The sequence below is a fragment of the Vanacampus margaritifer genome, chromosome 15, assembly GCF_051991255.1.
Source record: "Vanacampus margaritifer isolate UIUO_Vmar chromosome 15, RoL_Vmar_1.0, whole genome shotgun sequence".
In the NCBI taxonomy this organism is placed as follows: domain Eukaryota; kingdom Metazoa; phylum Chordata; class Actinopteri; order Syngnathiformes; family Syngnathidae; genus Vanacampus; species Vanacampus margaritifer.
The window spans coordinates 13,325,807-13,345,206 of NC_135446.1; the positions used below are offsets into that span (position 1 = coordinate 13,325,807).

Here is a 19,400-nt window from a genome sequence, read left to right on the forward strand (position 1 = left end):
TGATGCCGCTCTGACGCCTTCGCCGTCATGGGTGTGAAATTGGCAAGCGTTAATTATTCACCCAGAAATCTGTACTGCGAAGGCGACGGTGTCGGCGCTCTCGGGCCCGTTTTCGTATCTCAAGCAGGAAGTCGATGGCACATAGAGGAAGTTAACAAGTTGTAATGTGAACTGGATGTATTATCGCTCTCCAAATGTTGAATGAAACCAAATGCCATATATGAACTTCCAATGCACTTAATTTGACCTCCTCAAAACTAGACTGTTCAATATTTCATTTCTATTTCCACAAAATGAAAATGTGAGCAAATGGCGTGAAATGACTTTTTTTTTGTTTTTTTTTGTCCATTACTTCCGCTAGAACAATGTGCTTTTTTCTGGATGACTCTTGATGAACACTTCATTAATTTTTATTCTTGTCTTTTTTTTCTTTCTTTCTCCTTTCATGCCGACATGTAGAAGTGGAGCAAAAAGGTAACTAAATGCCAACAATTGTCTTCCCCCCCCCCCCCCCCCCCACATATTTTCCCTTCTGGGTGCATTTAGTGATTTGATGGTGATGGGTTTCACCCTATTTTATGTAATGTATTTATTTTTATGTTATTACATATTTGGGCTTTCATTAGGTGTCATTGGTGTGCATTAAAAAATGCCATTCAGGGGGGGGGTGAATCCCCCTTCTGCTTACCCGAGCTCAGCCTTATCAGCTGCATACTATTAAAGCTACAGCTATATAAGGGTGATCAATAGCTTGTCCAATAAACTGTCAGCATTTTTTGATTATAGCCCTAACATGATGATGGCTATAACCTTCAGGGACTCGCTAATCAATAGAGGAGACAGATCATAGTCGCCATATTCATACCTTATCAGCAGAAACGGCTTTAAAGGAGTGCATAGCGAGTAAACAAGATTCCTATAAATGGCATCATTGCACACTATTGTTCCAGATTTGTCTTGCAATGGGGTTTTTTCTTAAAGGGCCCTCGCCTTTTTCTTTGCGAAGCAGCCTCGATTGTGTCAAATTTAATAACGCTATGGGCATCCAAGGAATTGTTTTGTGCAAGTTAGACACCTGGAAATGGCAAAAATGGAACCTAAGATGGCGGCTCCAAAGCAAAATTGCAGACTTGATGTTTCTTTTTGGGCTTGGGTAACTGATCAAAACGCATACCAAAGTTCATCTGAGTACATTTGTTTTGCAGTATGGGAAAGCGATCAAAATGATGTAAGCATCATGGCGAAAAACAAATACTTGGATCCTAAATATCTTTAGCAAACGGGATCTCTGTTTACGGAATCACCCCGGATTTTGTCCAACCGCCAGTGCTGAATTACAGTTTATACATTCAAAGTTGATTTCAGACACACCAAAGCTAAGATTGGAACCCAGAACCATTGATCCATTGGTGCACATGGTAGTTATGTTTACTTGGTGTCAGAATTATGAAGGGTACTTAACTAATTTGCTCCCAAAAACGTATAAATATGTTCTATTTTAAATATGATCATACTCCCAAAGACATATTTATATGTTTTGTATGTTTTTTTTTTTCATGCTAGAGCATATAGAAGGCTTTGATGCAGCCTCTGAACTGAAGAGAATGGTTGAAGCATTGGTAGTTATTACAAAAACGGCCAGCAGGTGGCAGCAGAATATAAGAGATCAACCAGGGCCATGTTGCAAAAAGCTCTTTCCCCCAGAGTTTTAAACACATTTGTGAACAATGATGAAACTTAGCTATATTCTAATGCTAAAATGGAAACAGATAGACATAAAATAAAATAAAAATGACTCTAATCTTTATTTCCAACGTTTTATAGCAATAGAACTCAATATTCTGTGTGCCTTACACAATCAGTCACAATCTTCCTTGAAGCCCAAAAGTTCGCTATAGAAAATGGACGAACAGTTGGGTGAATGGATGATCCCGCTACCGTTACCTGCCAATGTAACTCTGTTCTTGTTTTTCCCCTATTTTGGCTCCTCAGTATTCCTGTGCCCAGGGCTTCTACGCAGGGTATACCAGAGCGAACACCTCTTCGAATCGGACCACCAGTCCGGAGCATGGTGCAAGGACCCCCTCCAAGCCTCTGATAAGATCTACTACATGCCCTGGACGCCTTACCGCACAGACACATTGACCGAATACTCCTCCAAGGAGGACTTTGTCGCCGGCAGGCCGACGACAACCTATAAGCTCCCGCACCGCGTGGACGGCACGGGCTTCGTGGTGTACGACGGCGCACTTTTCTTCAACAAAGAGCGCACGCGCAACATCGTCAAATTCGACCTGCGGACTCGCATCAAGAGCGGCGAGGCCATCATCGCCAACGCCAACTACCACGACACCTCGCCGTACCGCTGGGGCGGGAAATCCGACATTGACCTGGCGGTGGACGAGAACGGCCTGTGGGTGATCTATGCCACCGAGCAGAACAACGGCCGCATGGTCATAAGCCAGCTCAACCCGTACACGTTGCGCGTAGAGGGCACGTGGGACACGGCGTACGACAAGCGTTCGGCGTCCAACGCCTTCATGATCTGCGGGGTCCTCTACGTCGTCAAGTCGGTGTACGAGGACGACGACAACGAGGCCACGGGGAACAAGATCGACTATATCTACAACACGGAGCTGAGCAAAGACGGCTTCCTTGATATCCCGTTTCCCAACTCGTATCAGTACATCGCTGCCGTGGATTATAACCCCAGAGACAATCTTCTTTACGTTTGGAACAATTACCACGTGGTCAAGTACTCCCTTGACTTCGGCGTGCTGGACAACCGACTCGGTAAGTCGACTTTTCATTTTCTAGCACAATGTAGGTCAAGCAAATAGCGCTAAAGTTTGGAATCAATATTGTGCAGCGACTCTCCACACTTGAAGTCATTTCCAGGACTGTTTGAATGCTTCACCCAGTGCTGCTGTTTTGGCTTGCAACAGAGTTCAGATTCAGGTTGAGCAGCTTTGTGTGAACAATACCACTGTAAAGATAAAAATAAATAACTTTTGTAAAGATTTTCGGCTTGTCCCATCAGGGGTTACTTGCATCATTTGTTTGGTGCCGTTTTTACACCTAACAAAACCCACCAATGTTTCATCAGGGCCTGAGACTGGCCGTGGCTAAGTATTAGGAACCCCTAACCCTAAATGTCACCCTGGCGAACCAGTAACACTGAAACTCTAACCTTGAGGTTAAGATGTAGACTTTTTAAAATCCTATACAAGAACCTAAAATGATCTCGAGTTGATTGTAATTCTTGTTTAAGTGGCTTTTTTTGTGTGAACAGAAACCACACCGTACCTGTTTTCCCGTTTCAAAAACCCTGCATGGATGCCATTGTTAGTATTCAAATGATGTAATTGGCACATTGGCATCTCCTCCATGCACAAAAACACTATCTTGAATGAGTTGCTCGTAAACAGAACAGTAGGTCTTTTTTAAATATCCTCCACTCCTCGGTCATTTCGCTGTGAAGCTGCTGCCTGCTGCTTCCCAGCCGCATCCAAAATATTTTTTTTCCTCCCCCTGATGCTCGGCGTCCTGCTGCGGTAATCAATTCATATATTCCATGACCGCGCTAACAGGGCGTTTGCTTTGGCCGACGCACAGCCAGCCATAATATAATTTGTTGTGCTTAATAAGAGGGAGCTTGTGTGTTTCTCCTTTTTATTGGGTACGAGTTGCTGTGCAAAATCGGCGGCCCTCCAGACAAGCGGCATGAATAGCGGTAGTAAAGCGTCAGTGCTAGTGGACAGATGGAGCGCAAATTGAAATGCGGGGGTAACAAAAAAAATGGGAGAGTACATGAAAAAAAAAAAAGCCCTCCAGAGTAATAAAGCAGCTGTTTGATCATCTTCCTGACGATGCAAACGTATCATTTTCTTGCAGAGAACAAAGTGGAACATATTATTTAGTCGGTATACGCCATTACTAAACCCACAACAAAACCCACCTAACCCGAGCCCCCAACTTCACCCAAAGCTGAATCCCTTTCTCCATAGACAGAACTGGTTATATTCAGTAAAGATACTCCCTAACCTTTAGACATGACAATTAATCCATCATAGCAGTTTTTTTTCCCGTGTGGGAAATAGCGTGTGTGCAGAAACAATTCATTGCGCATCAAGGAAATGTATTATGTAGTAAATATGCAAGGGCAAGAAAAATGCATTATGAAGTTACTTGAGCAGAGTCGTTAAAGAGCAGTAACAAAAACCTTTTATTTATTTTGTTATTTTATTGTTTCCCTCTGTCCTCGTCTTTCACATATTATAGCTTTTACTGACTTTTATTGGTTCAGTGTAATATTTTTACAGCAGCCAGTTATTTAGCACACTATAAATGTATGCTTTTTAATCTGCTGGGATTCATGGGAGGGGGAAAAAGCCACCACTTTATTATACAGAACTGCATTTTTGCAACTTTCTCAATTTTGGCGCAACTACCGACTGAAATAAAGCCTGCCATTGGCCCGATACCGATACCGATACCTGCTACCTGTACTCGTCCATCTCCACCAAGCATATAATGTACTTTTTGTGGGGACTTTGGACTCTTTTTGCTAGTTGTCCATCTATTGTGCAAAGTAGGGCTGAGTATTGTTAGGAACTTCACGACTAGATTCTGTTGCGATTCAGTTCAATTTTGATTAGTTTGGCTTTGGTTTGATTCAATGTGATATTGATTTAATGGTTCTAATATCAATTCAGTAAAATAGCTTGACTTATTTTCATCCCCATGTGAGCATGGAAAGTGACTTCATTTTTGAGGACTAACGCAATGCTGTGTTACGGTGAAATGCTAGATTTTTGCTAACAGTTATCATACCTGCATAATCTGATAACGGCCTGCGCTTTGTTGTGGTTAATATTAACTCATGTTTTTTTTTTTATGCTAGAGCAGACAGAAGGCTTTGATGCAGTCTATGAACTGAAGAGAAAGTTTAAAGAAATTGTAGTTGTTACAAAAACGGCCAGCAGGTGGCAGCAGAGTATATGAGATCAACCAGGGCATGTTGCAAAAAAGCTATTTTCCGCAATGTTTTAAACTTAGCTATATTCTAATGATAATTGTTGCAAAACAGATATAAATATACTTTTTTTCCTGATGAAAGATGAGACATTTATCTTTCTTTTGGTAGGGGATTGCTTCAGTGAAAATGGTTGCGAGTGAATGAGTTAATAATTGGTGGGAAGCGTGATCGCATTAATAACATGACACGTACACTTGGACTATTTTTAGTCTTTTCTACTCTTTACATATCTATTGCATAAGACGACGGTCATCATGAACAAATCGAGTCCATTTTGGGAGCTCTTGGTTTATTTCTAAATGAATCCCAAAGCTGTTAGAGCAATATGCGACCCAGTGTGTGGGTCCAAGATGTTCGCACACAGTCCGTGTCAGAGATTCATTCACTGCCTGGCCTTTTTTGTCCGTTTGCCACATGTTACCATCTGGCAGCGGCCTCACGCCAGACGCCGCGCCCCGCAGGCTCTTGGAGGGGAAAGCGTGCCCGAAACACTCCATGTTTTGGCTCGGGCGCCCACTAAACTGATTAAGAGCGTCTAAGCGATAAACGCGAGGCTTGGCAAGCACGCGGCTCAAGTGCTCTGATGTTGTCCGGCGGGTTCCGTCGTTAAAGACCCTCAAGGACGCCCTCGTGCCCACCCACGTGGCTACGTTTTTTTTTTTTTTCCTTGACCGTGCAGCATTAAGAGAGCGCTAGTTTAAGTCACTTAAGCCAGTGGAGGCCACTCGTTTCATGTTGAGGCTTAGTGATGTAGGCTACTCATTTTAATGCCTTGCCCTTACTAAACGCCTTGTGCTCAACTGCAGTAAATACATATGAAAGCGTATAATACTGATACTATATTCAATATAAAAAAATATTTTTTGTAGTGTTTAAATATTTCTCTATATAAAGTCATCACATTTAATTGACACCTTGCCCCTAATAAAGGTATAGTCCCACCTGCAGTTGAATAAATAAACCACCCCGGCCACTCTACATGGACATACTGAAATTAATAGTATAGTAGAAGTTTAGCCCTCCTTGTTTTGCGTAAATAAACAGCCCTGACCACTATATGAGGAAATAGATTAATAAACACCATGCCCTAGATAATAGATGCTTTGAATGTAAAACCCATTTGATCTGATGGCATAGAAACCAAAATGTATATTTTAAAGGCCCTCTTATTAGAAGACGGTAGGGTATCTAGGAATGTCTACGATTTGTCATGCTAGTGCGCCTGCTGCTCGCTCTTCTCCCCCTCGCCGCCTGACCTCCATTAAATGCCCTCTCAAGTCCCGGGACGAGAGCTCGGGAATGAGAAATTAATTGGCAAACAATGCATGGCTCCCCTCCATTATGGCGCTCATCATGTTAGATGATATCGGAGCATTACCGGATGTCTGGCTGCATAATTGAACCGCCGCCTCCATAGTAACTAATGGATAACAACACAATGAAATAATAACAATAATTTAAACGCTTGACGGATGACGTCAGGGCAATCTGATTGGGTGCTGCGCAGTGATCCACCAACCACGCCGTGACATCTTTGCTGCATTTTGACTGATCTTGCCTGCAGACGTAATACGGTACAATTTTATTTTATTTTTTTACTTTAGGACCCTCCCCACTCTCTAATTAACGTTTCCCACCTTCTTATGAACACTTCCTTTTCGGGCTTCGGCTATCGAATATTTTAGCTTCGATTATTTAAGTATGTAATTGCATGCAAATTAGTTTTGTGTGCTACCAATACAGAATATGCATGTGAGGTGCAGGTATTATTTTGGCTAGGTATTATACTGTAGTATCTGTGACTTTGAAAGTGTGTGGCTTTAAAATGTGGGTCCTGCATTTGACGTGGGAGGCAATACAAGAGAGTATAGGGTTCGTTGTTGTTAGCTCAGGTTAGTCAGTGACTCATTCACGCCCAGCCATTTTCACTGAAGCTTTCCCCTTCGCTCCCAGCTGTTTTACGGGATTTGGACAGATTTTGCAAGGCCCACGGAATATTCTGTTCAATTGCTATAAAAACATGGAACCTACCAAAAGAAAGTCTCTTCTTTTATCAAGAAAAAATATATATTTCTATCTGTTTCTGTTTCGCAGCAATTAGCATTAGAATATAGCTAAGGTTCATCATTATTCAGAAACCTGTTCAAAACACTGGGGAAAAGAGCTTTTTGCAATCTTTGATCTCTTATACTCTGCTGGCACCTGCTGGCCGTTTTTTGTAATAATTACTAATGCTTTAGGGGACCTCTTCAGGTCAGCGGCTTTATCAAAGCCTTCTGTAGCATTAAAAAAAAAAACAAAAACGTTCCAATACTTTTTTGGGACCATGGCAATATTTAAAATAGAACGTTCTCATACGTATTTGGGAGCAAATGAGTTTAGTTAGCTCACAATGTTTATGTAATTGTGTTGGCTCAGAGTCAATACCATAAAAGGAGCCAAAAACTAAAATACAGTAAGATTAATAAATTAAAAGAGCAAAAGAACACTTAAAAGCCAAACTAAAACAGTGTGTCTTGAACCTCCTCTTAAAAATATGTCAGTCATGTCTGCTGTGCAGTTTATCTCCTGTTTTTAAATGTCAAATCATCCCAAACTTTGGACATTCTCTGCATTTTAAGCACTATTTCCTCCTGACTCGCGCTTATTGCTATGCGAGTCTTCAGTAACATTAATCAGTGGAGAAAAGAAAATCACATAATACAGTATAGTGAAAAATTACACTCTAAAAACAGTTGGGTCAAAAGTAACCACTTATGGGTAAAAAATGGACCCATCCACTTTATGGGTCAATTTGACCCAATTTTCAGGGTTGTTTAAAACAAATGACCCAATTTTTTGACCCAAGTAAAGGATCTGACCAATATTTAGGGGTTGTTTTACGCTGAAAGACCCATTTCTTGACTTAAAGTTGGGTCAAATCGACCCAAGTAAGGGTTGACCCATTTTTTACCCATAATTGTGTTATTTTTGACCTAACTGTTTTTAGAGTGTAGGTACGTACAACAAAAAAATCAGGGCTGACTGTATGCTACAAAAAAAACTGGCTTATGAAAACAAAACAAAAAGTCATGAAAAGGGGGGTTATTTTACATAACGCAAAAGTTGCTGTCAATAAACCTGGACAATTTGACACAGCTAGCCTTAAAAAAAAAAAACCACCACGGATGGCCCAGAATACCCTCAGTGTAGATTTCACCGTGAATGAATAACATGAATATTGCTGTCAAATATCAACAGGTGTCAAATTTGATGTCACACCTTTCATGGGCGCAAAGGATGCTTAACAGATTTTCAGGTGGTTATTAAAAATGTGGGTGTGCGTGCGTGTGTTGCTGCTTCCCAAATATATGCTTTGGTGAACAGATGGCGCTTCAAGAGTTTCTTAAAAATGTCCAAGGGAAACTGCATGATGGATTTTATACCACTGTGACCCCAGCTATTCTAACGTGAAGTGCACTCCAAGTAAAAAATACAAGCTGAGATCCCATTAAGCAGACGTTAAACAGAGGAAGCGAATTAAGTAAATAAAAAAAAAAGGTTAATGGATGACATCACACATCGACTATCCAATCTTCTGCGATGTGTTTGAAAGTGCCCGATTGCAGGTGCAACTATGCATAAAGGTTGAACTACTCAAATGAGGAGGTAATTGGGTTCAGCACAAGGCTGGAAAGAGTCACTTTCCACGTCTAATTCCTCGCTACCCCCGAAAGCCCTTTTCGGGCCTCGTTTGATCTGTGAAAAACTTTCCACGAGTCTCACATAGCGGATTCGTTTGGTGATGCCTCCTCCTCCTCCTGGAGCCGGCTTATCTAATTGCGGGAGCCAAGGGCCTTGGGATAGCGAGCGACGGGGCTAATTAGCTCGCTTTGAAATGAAGCGCAAAAGCTCCGTGTGGGGGCGAGCTATGAAGCTCGTTTATTTGTGTGTGTGTTTTTTTTAATTATTGTTCTTGTAAATGTTGCCATTAAAGTAAAGTAGAATTGATCAGAGGTTTGTCAGTGACACAATTAGACAGCATGTGGAGCCTTTTTATCCAACTTGATGCTGGTCAAACTTATTTTGTCAAGTCTATGAAAAATTCCCACTTGTGTGACTTTTTGGAATGCCTTCCCTGTGCTATAACTCCACAATAGTGATATATATCATTTAAAATGTTCTTTGGTGAGTCCTGCATCATATGTCTGGCTTTTTTTCCCCATTTTATGCATATATTTTTTTAATGATACAATCTGTCCATCCTGCATCGGCTTCAATACTTAAATTCCCTTATCCCAAACAGCTCATGTGCACACCTCCAGCTTATCGGCACTGTTGCCTTCACTGACCTTCCGCCAGGATTTTGCAACTAAATAAACTTTGTTTATTTACATATATATATAAAACAAGCATATATATATATATATATATATATTAGAGCTGTCAAATTATTAATTTTTTCAATCAGATCTGAGAATTTTGATTAGTCACGATTAATCACTTAATAAAAAAGGCTTTTTTTTTAATGAATATTTTTTTCCCGACAACTTTGAAGAGCACCGGTTATGTGTTAATCCTTATGACTTTTAATGTTATGAGGACGTCTTCAACGTTTTTTTGATCCACTGCACACGCTCATCCTCCTCTTTTTCTAATCAATGAATTACTTGCATAATTTAAAATGGGGAAAAAATGACCCCATGAACACAAACATGAACAAATGTTCTAAATTCCATACGCAAACATTTATTAAATGCTTCACTTTAATGCATGTAATTATGTTTATTGCTCAAACACAACCTGTGCTACCTTAACATAGCCATCCCCTGTCACGCTAAAGGATAATCTATGGTCAAAATTAATATTAATTTTAAATTAAATTAATCTGCGTTAATTCTTGATTAATGCGATATATATATATATTTTTTTTTTTACTTTGACAGCACTAATATATATATATATATGCTTGTTTTTCAGTTATTTTAAAAGGGTGATTGGTAACATTTTTTTATTTTTTTTTGCAATATCTCAATTTTAGCAAAGGTGAAGGCACTTTTACACTGGTCATTTTGGTTTGCCTTTGCAGGCCATATCAAATCAGGTGGTGGGCCGAATCTGGCCCCTGGGCCTTGAGTTTGACACTTATGCTCCATAAGACTAAAGAGGTTTTGGTAACGGGGCTGCTTGTATGCCGATGAGAGTCACATACTTGAAAATTAAAATACATCTGTAATGAGACCATTTTTCAACATATTCAGGGATGACATACAATATAAAGAAAATACTATTCCCCAACTCCCGAAAAAAAAAAAAGATTTAAAGCCCATTTTATGTTCTATTTGACATGTAAGCAGCTGGTCACCGAGAGGGAGCTACAAAGGGGAAAATAATTAATCACGACTAGTATTTGGTATTTTAAACAATATTTAGCAGTTTACTTTTTCTACAGCTACGGTTACATTTTGTCTCAAGACAACTATAATTAACACAACAAGTGCATTTTTCAAAAATTTTTTGCATGGATTAATTAAAATTTTATTTCACTGTCCTCCAATTCGGCTATGACCCATTTACAGTATGCGAGCGCTGCCGGCTCATTTCAATTACGGCCAAATTGACGCGGCTATTTACCGAGAGCCGGATGCGCTCTGTTTGAGGTCGTCATCACTCCTCCTCAAATGTAAATGCGCAACGGCCATTCATGAATAATGGGCTTATTGCAGAGATGCCGGCGCTGGCGGCACACTCTCCGGCGAGATGGATGCTTGTGGAATCTACGCGCTGATGTCGTCAATGATGTTAAATGTTTGTTTTTTGTTTTTTTATTAACGTCCTTGTGATGGGTGGGACTGTCAAAGTATAATAAGTAAATATAGGTTTTTTTTGTGTTTGCGTGCTCCATTTACGTTTGCTCGGGTTGTGCAATGATGGGGCATTGTTATAAACGTCTTTGCTAGAGATATGTAGGCAAAAAAAATGTTACATGCTACTCGTTAGCTACATGCTACTCGTTAGCTACATGCTACTCGTTAGCTACATGCTACTCGTTAGCTTAACTAAGGTGTTTTCCATTATGTGTTAGCATTGACATCAGCATACCAGAGCGTAGGTGTCAAAGCTACTCAGTTCTATTCTTTAATTGATGCAAATTAACAATAATAATGATATTATCTCTTTGACTGCCAGACGTTTTCAGAAAAGGGATGCCGTGGGTGCCAGCCGATTTAAGCATTTTGACTGATCTTTCAAGGTCCACAGAAAATTATGTGTTTGGACTATGGAAACACACATACTACCAAATGAAAGATTGGACTCTCATCTTTCATCAGAAAAAATAAGTTTGTTTCTACCTTATTCCGTTTTTCAGTAATCAACAATAGAAAATGGTTAGTTTCACCTCTGTTTTGAAACAAACGTCTTTTAACGTCTTTGGCACTCCTCCATAGGATTTTACTAAACGTTATTTAACGTTTTTGTCAGTCAAAGAGTTAAAGTACAATATTACATCATCAAAACAATTATCAGCTCGACTGCATTTTTCCCCAGACGCATTTCAATGAGTTTGTATCGCGTGAGCACTTGCACGCGTGCGCGTTTACCAGGATGGCATCTCGTCTCGGGTAAACATCCTCATTAGCCAGCACCTCCTGGAGTGGCCACCACATCCAGGAAATTGGGGTCTCGTGTCTGGAGCACCACAAAATAGCAGCATCCCAAGATGTGTTTCAACAACACAGCTGGAAGTGTGTTAGCTACACCAGCAGGGTTCCACAGCAAGCCCACCAGTTTGGATCATATGTCAATATCAATTGCCACCGTGGCAAATTCATTTGCTTGCTTAGCAATATAATGACTGTTTTCTGCTCAGGGCCAGATCTCATGAGTTGGGAAGAAGGTTTTCTGTCACCGACTACAGTTTGAGGCCATCACACTGCATATTACAATGTTTTCTAAAAAGGATCTATTCTTGACAAAACATGCACAAATATAAACACTGAACTCCTAGGGAAAGTCTTAGTATGTGTCTGTTTTCCAAATATATTCATGAATGAGAGGTACTGACTTTTGAGATTTGAAGCTTAATCCATTTATTTGGATTTGTTGACAGGGTAGATCTGCTAAATCTAATATGTTAGCCAACCCAGTCATGGTGGGCTCTATTTAATGTTCGTGGTTTGGTTTACCTGACATGATTTTGACCCCCAATCTTTATCCAGAGTCTTCATCCTCCATAATGGTCTACATGGACACGACAACCACCACCACGAGGACCACCACTCGTCCCACCACCACCACAGCCACCTTCACAGCGGCCAGGCCGGGCACCACAAAAATGGCCACCACCACTACTACAGCCACCACGTCAACGGGTGTGGCGGGTCCCCCGAGGGCCCAGACGCCGGTGGGCCGCTTGGGCACGGGCGATGACGAACGGTCGCCACCTTCTTCCAGGCTTCCCAACGTCAGGGCGGAGTACTGTAGTCCTCTGGTCATGTTGGACATCTCTTGGCCCAAGACCGGGCAGGGAGTAGTCGCCAAGATGCCCTGTCCTCCTGGCACCATAGGTAATGTCTATTTTTATATAATTATGTTTATCTATTTTTCAAATATATTATATGACCTCTACCGAAACAAAAGCTAACTAGCAGATGCCGCAGCATAGGTAAGGAGACTTTCTGGGACTTGAACACTTAGTTCAAATAATACATTGTATTTCAAGAACAAGTCTAGATTGTGGGACATTTTTGCTGGTTAGCTCACAGATGCGGTGAGTTCAGTCAAGAAAATTGTTCGTTCATTAAAATTTTAGCGAGTTAGCTGGCTAGTCAGCAAATTTCATGTGGACGATTGTTTTCCTAGTCATGCCATATTATGCATTTCCTTGTTGAGGTAAGGCAATATAGTTCACGATAAACATTAGCAAAATGCTAGCGAACTAGCCAGCTAGCCAGCCACCAGACATCTCAACCTTGGTCAAGACGTGGATCCCCAAAAATGGGAATGCCACAATCATGCTAAGAAAAGATCCAAGGCCAATTTGGGCCGCTGCAAGTTTTTCTCGAGACGGCTAACTTTCATGGTGAGGTGTCGCTCCCCCCCCTTTCCCGAACCTTATCTCATGAAGCCATCAAACATAAGTCTGCCCAAGGTGGACAGGGGAAGGAAATTATATGTCAATCAAAATGGATGCGTTAGTGCGCCTCGTCTGAGCCGAGCAGCCGAGCCTCGAGCGGCCAAGTACGAACAAGGACACGCTGATGTCATAAGACTCGACTCGCTTTGCTTTCTTCTTCTTCTTCTTTCTCTCCTCTATTTGAATTCATTGATCATAGAAAGCATTGACAATGGTGAGGCATTAACACGACTAGTTCCTGGTTCTTTTTTTTGTCATTTTTAAAAAAAAATCTTGTACCTTGACCATTGTTTTTTTTTTTCTTCTCTTTATCGCCTCACTTTTTATTTTGTGTTGTTTTCTCTTTTCTTCCTTAGTTTTTTTTCTTTTTCTGTCCTTTTGACTTCTTTTTGTAAACAGGATTATGGCTAGGCATTTATTTGTTTTTCCTTTTGCTGCTCTCAGTCCTTTTCGTGGCTCTTTTCAAGTCTTTATTTCTTTGTTTCTTGTTTGCTTATTTTTGCTTTTTCGTATTTTTCGTATTTTTCGTATTTTTCGTATTTTTCTCTATTTTTCATGCTCTTTCCCTTTTTGAATGTGCTCGCCTTTTTCTTTTGACTTTCCTTTCCTTATGGTTTCATTTTCTCTTGTAATCATTTGCTTCTTCTTGTCTTTCTATTTTTCTTCTTTCCATTATTTTTGTTCTCTTCTCTTTCTCTCCTGCACTCCAAAATCTCTCATCTCGAGCGCCTGGTTTTGATGAGTGTCTTGTTATTCCTACTCTCTCAGGCGTGGCCTCCTACTCGTGCGTGGGTCCCGAGGGCTACTGGGACCCTCAGGGGCCCGACTTCACCAACTGCACCTCCCCCTGGGTCAACATCATCAGCCACAAGGTATCCAAACACACTCAAGTCCTGTTGGCCCCGTTTAAGAAAGAAGCAAAGCACAATGCAAATCAAAGATACTCCGAGGACCTTAGATTTTCTGGCTTTTTCTCCTTTGTCTGGTCTTAATTGGTCAATTAATGTTATTGATTAGCTGCAGGGATGTCAAGGGATGTGCTTGTGTGTGGGCACTTGAGCTTCTTATAAACAGTTTGGTTGTAAAAAAACAAACAAAAAAACTCGCAAGAAGACTATCCATGTCAGAGTGAGCAAAATCTCAATTATCAGCATTGAATGAATTACGGCAGGGATTACTTATGTGAGTGAATCAAGTCAAAACATTAGGTACATTTGCCCAGACTATTTAGAGACGCTCCAAATATTACTAACATATCTAAAAAAACACTAAAAGTATTGGACTATATTTTTGAAGAAAAAAAAAGAAGAGAAAAAAGCTATTCCACTTCCTTGGTGAAATGCATTTCTACTAAAGAAGGAAAACTAACTAGAAACTGTTAAAAAAAAAATGTGGAGAGTGAGAGTGGAGCTCTGCTATGAGAACAGCTACCAGTAAAGAGCCGATTACATTCCGTCATAATCTGTTCACTCAATGCAGATGGCGGTAAATTTAAAATGCATGGAAGCACCATTGGTCTTATAGCCGCTTCCTCCCCAAAGTGGCGACGTTTTTGTATATGACTTTCATAAAAGCATAACACTATCAAGGGAGCTCCCTCACTAATAGTTTGCGATTCCGTAATCGCGTGTGATATTGCCCCCATGGTACACACGGCATTAATTGAGTTTACGCAAGCAGCAACTCCGCTAAACGCAAAGGCTAAACTGCATTCATTTGCCAGGGCCACGAGTTTCGGCGTCGCCATTTGTCATGTACAGCTGCTGCGAGGCAATAGCCATTCGTTCCCGCAGGTGCGAAACCACTCGCGCTTGCCCGCCATCGCTCATTGTTCCGCCGCTTGCCGTTTTCAGCTGAAAGCGGGCGAGACGGCGGCGGTGATCGCCCGGGAGCTGGCCGAGCAGACCAAGAGCAACCTTCAGGCGGGGGATATCGTATACACGGTGAGGGCTATGGTGCAGCTGGTGGATCTTCTTGATGTCCAGCTGCGCAACCTCACGCCGGGCGGGAAGGACAGCGCGGCGCGGAGCCTCAACAAGGTATTCCGACTCGGGGATCTCGGCGTAATTTATTTTGTTTGATGTCTGATAGTGTAGTGGTTCACAAAGGTGGCAGTACTGCAAACTAGTGTGGGATCAATTCCTCCCCATGAAGTCATTTGGGATCAGGACCGTTCTTCCCCACCTACATTGACTACATTTACATCCAGTCAATAACCTTTTTCAAACCCAAATATTGGCATATAAACATGCAGAAAAACCTAAATATGATCCCTGGGTTACTAACCTGAACATTTTGTCATATAAATGTGATCAGGGTGCCTCATTTGAACTAAACATTGGTTTGTGTTGTACGCATGCTCTATTCGCAAGGAATGTTGGTCTTTTGAGTACAGGAAATAAATGTATGTGCGGCGGCCATCTTACGTTGCTACTCACCAAGCGAGCCTAACTTTCTCACGTATGTAAACAGTTTATCCCGGTTGTTTCAGCAACCAGAATTTTGACCTTAATCCAAATATTGACTGCATGTAGAGCTGTCAAAATTAATTGATTAATTGACAAGTAATTGATTATCAAATTAATCGACATTTTAACTCATTAACTCCCAGCCAATTTCACTGAAGCAATCCCCTTCACTCCCGGCTGTTTTACTGGCTTTTGACTGATTTTGCAAGGCCCACAGAATATTGTGTTCTATAGCTATAAAAACATGGAACCTACCAAAAGAAAGATTAGTCTCTTCTTTTGTCAGGAAAATAAAGTACATTTCTCTCTGTTTCCGTTTTGCAGCAATTAGCATTAGAATATAGCTAAGTTTCATCATTATTCACAAATCTATTAAGGTTTTTTAGGCCCTGGTTGATGCATCAAAGCCTTCTGTATGCTCTAGCATTTACATTTTTTTATTTTTTTATTTTAAACGTATAAATATGTCTTTGGGACACTCAAAAATTTAAAAATAGAATGTATTTATATGTTTTTGGGAGCAAATAAGTTAAAAGAGTAATTGTTTGGAACTATTTTTTTTAATTTAGAGTGGTCCAAATTCTCTGATTTCAGCTTATCAACAGTACAGGGAGTCCTCGAGTTACGTCGTACGTGACCTACGTCTATTTGACTTTACAGCTCCCCGTTTCTCATCCATAGCAACTTCCTTTTTGTTAATTTTCCACAGTAATCACGCCATTTAAAAGTTATTTAAAGTTGTGTTATTGTTACTTCCAGCAAACGGCGTCCATTGAGCAGGTCGGCTCAGTCGCGTCACATTTTCGTGTTTAAGTTTCCAATAGCAATAGCAATGAATGTCCGTGCAGAAAAACATAATATTAGTTCCGGCGTCTTCCGGGTCTTGTTCCTTTTTAAATTACTGTACAAAGTATTTTGATGTAAATATCAACTTTAATGGTGAAATCCGACTTAAGTCGAAATTCGGGTTACATCGCCAGCGTTGGAACGGAACTCGTCCGTAACTCGAGCACTCCCTGTAATTGTTCACTGATTTCTGTAGTCCTTGATGAAAGAAGACTGATTGTCTGTTTGTTTAATCAAAATAAGACATTTGTAAAACACTTAAATGCAAAATTAAAATGAATAAGATTAATCAATTGATTCTAAAAATGTTCGATAGTGACAGCACTAGTTGCATGTAAACGTAATTATTGGTATTGACATAAGAAGCTGTAGTGAAGTGGTCCTATCCTTGGTCCATGTTTGCCATTATGGCCCGTTTACCCCTCACATTGATTGCTCGTAGAGCCCAGCCATAATTACTGTGTTGCTGCTGCTCAGTGGCCAAAAGCGAATCGCAATCGGCAGTCAAATTCAAATTGTTCGCCGTTAATGTGCCAGGGCGGCTTCACTCAAAGAACAACACCTGTTCCGGACTGCAGAGTGCAGACACAGATGTCCCCATTGAGATTTTTAGCATCGGTGTAAGAGGGAGGCAGGAAAGAGGATTTTATACCAGCCACTTTCTAATAAAATCTCTTTTTGCTCTGTTACTAATGTAATGATGAGCCAAACGGTCCAAAAAATCGATTGGATTTTGTATGGCTTTGATTCATACACCGTACATTTCATTGGCAAATCTTTTTAGGAGATGGAAACCCTCTATCCTGAAGAATTGTGAGTGTAAGTCACTGGGGTGTCTCGTTGGCGACTTGTGCTCAAGTCGGTGTAGTTACTCCAGTTGCTGCATGATGCATGATGATGAATTTCTTCCTCTCGCCTGACATACTTGACTTCTTCTGCTTACAATTTGCCTTTTTTCTCTGGTTGACAGCTGCAGAAGAGGGAACGCTCCTGCCGTTTTTATGTGCAGGTATGTGGATTTTTTTTTTCTTGCCAGTTTTATCCGTGCTTGTTCAGTATCATCTAGAAATGATGACGATTGGGTCTCAATTTACAGAATTTTGGCAGAATTTTTGATGATCTCTCATAACGTTGGGAATCACTGCTCTATTTTTTATTTTATTTTTTACCAGGAAGTAATTTCCAATATTTTAGTCTCTTTCCCAGAGAAATTACAGAACATCTAGCTACCAGCTTAATAAATTTAGTGTGAAACCCGGAAAAGTCACTTGGTTTCCCATTTTAATTTCATTTCAATCCAAATTATCAAATTTTTGTATCGTCATTGTGGATTTATTCATCGAATGCAGAGCTCAAAGCCACAAAAACCAGAGGGACAACTTCAATAAGTAAGTCAACTCCGAAGTCAGCTAAAGTCCTGGCATGTTATGATTGGTCCTGATACATAATGAATGAGTGTCCCAATTTTTGGAAACCGCCTCGATCGCACCACTCAGCTACTTTGCAAGGCCGCTGGCATATTGCGTGATTTGCTGCCTGTGGGTGACATTTTTGCTGTCATCAGTTTTTTTCCCCCCCTCAAACATGAAAAGTTAGTAGTGGTTAAAGTTGTGCTTATATATTATGAAAACAAAACTATAGCATGCCTGTCTTAGTAGTCTTTAATAGGGATTTATGTTTATGTGGCTGCTTTAAGTCAAACTGTTTTTTTTTTTTATTGCGAGTCACCAAACATCGTGCCTACCATGTTTCATGGAGCTAAGAGAAATTGGCCGTGGGGGCTTTGCTTTTACGTTCTATGGTGAGCCATCAAACTTCACCACTCACAGTAAGAATGGCTTCAGGGTTTGACTTTTCAAAAAATTCCAAGTTGCGCTACCAACAGTCATCAAAGCTCCAATCCAAATTCATCATGGAAGGACCGTTGGAAGTGACCCTAAAATGGCCGCTTTGAATCAAAATGGCGGTGTTCCCAAGGTTGGCTTCAGTGTTTGAATATGTTAAAAATTCATGTTGGAAAAGACTCTAAAATGGCCACTTTAATCAAAATGGCAGACATTCTGTGTGTGTTTTGAGCTAGCTCAATAAGGATTTTTTGTGGGTCACTCATGATAAACATGTCTACCAAATCTTAAGTAAGACATCAAATCAAATCACATCAAATCTTCATGCTCAAAATTCATGTTGGAAGAACCCTTGGAAAAAACCCTAAAATGGCCGTTTTTAATCAAAATGGCAGACATTCTGTATGTTTGCTGGGGCTTTTTTTATGGGTCCAATCACAATAGACATGCCTACCAAATTCCATGCAGCTGAGTGAAGCCGGCTTCAGGGGCTGAATTTTAAAACGATTCTAGTCGTTGAACGCTGCGTGTGATTTCTCAGGCCGTGTATCACAGGCAATTTAATCCCAGTGAACATGACGCTTTGACAACAGAGCACATAATGATCACCTCACTGTGTTGTGTAGCAAAGCGCCCTTTTGATGGCAAGCAAATGCGGTAAAAAATGGCGCCTGGAGGATATATTAATGGTGTCCAATTACGGCAATTACGTCCGTCCCTGTTTTAGCGAGCACCTCTGAAAGCTTTCTTCCGTTTAGTCGGCTTGACGGGAAGTTAAGGCTGCAGGCAAATTCCGCTACAGAAGATGAAAAACATCTCATGCCTTAGTAGGAACCAAGCGAGTGTGACTTTGTAGGACCCAGGGAGGATTTTGAAACCCCTCATTAAAGCGACACCTTTGTTGGCGAGGATGACCAGGGGGAGTGTCACGGCGGGGCGGCGTGACCTTCCAGGGAGGCTCGATGATAAAAGAACGTACCCCCCACCCCCACACCGCACCTCCCGTGAGTCAATTTGTCGGAAGATGAAGATATCCTCGTAAACAGAAAGCTCATCTGGCCTGCAGTGCGAGAGTTCTGCCTGATTAA

General features: G+C 40.9%; 1 protein-coding gene across 22 annotated transcripts in view; it reads left to right on the plus strand.

Annotated features, from left to right (window-relative positions):
* Positions 1-19,400, plus strand: part of LOC144034722 (adhesion G protein-coupled receptor L3) — a 116,967-nt gene that overhangs the window by 61,523 nt on the left and 36,044 nt on the right. For 14 of the 22 annotated variants that reach the window (XM_077543690.1, XM_077543693.1, XM_077543699.1 and 11 more), the window contains 6 exons: positions 460-473; positions 1,983-2,793; positions 12,238-12,585; positions 13,923-14,026; positions 15,008-15,193; positions 17,439-17,477. In XM_077543690.1, the coding sequence (XP_077399816.1) occupies positions 460-473; positions 1,983-2,793; positions 12,238-12,585; positions 13,923-14,026; positions 15,008-15,193; positions 17,439-17,477 (1,502 nt within the window). Of the gene's footprint in view, positions 1-459; positions 475-1,982; positions 2,794-12,237; positions 12,586-13,922; positions 14,027-15,007; positions 15,194-17,438; positions 17,478-19,400 lie in introns of all 22 variants that reach the window. The other 8 variants (XM_077543692.1, XM_077543711.1, XM_077543709.1 and 5 more) reach the window with 1 other exon arrangement.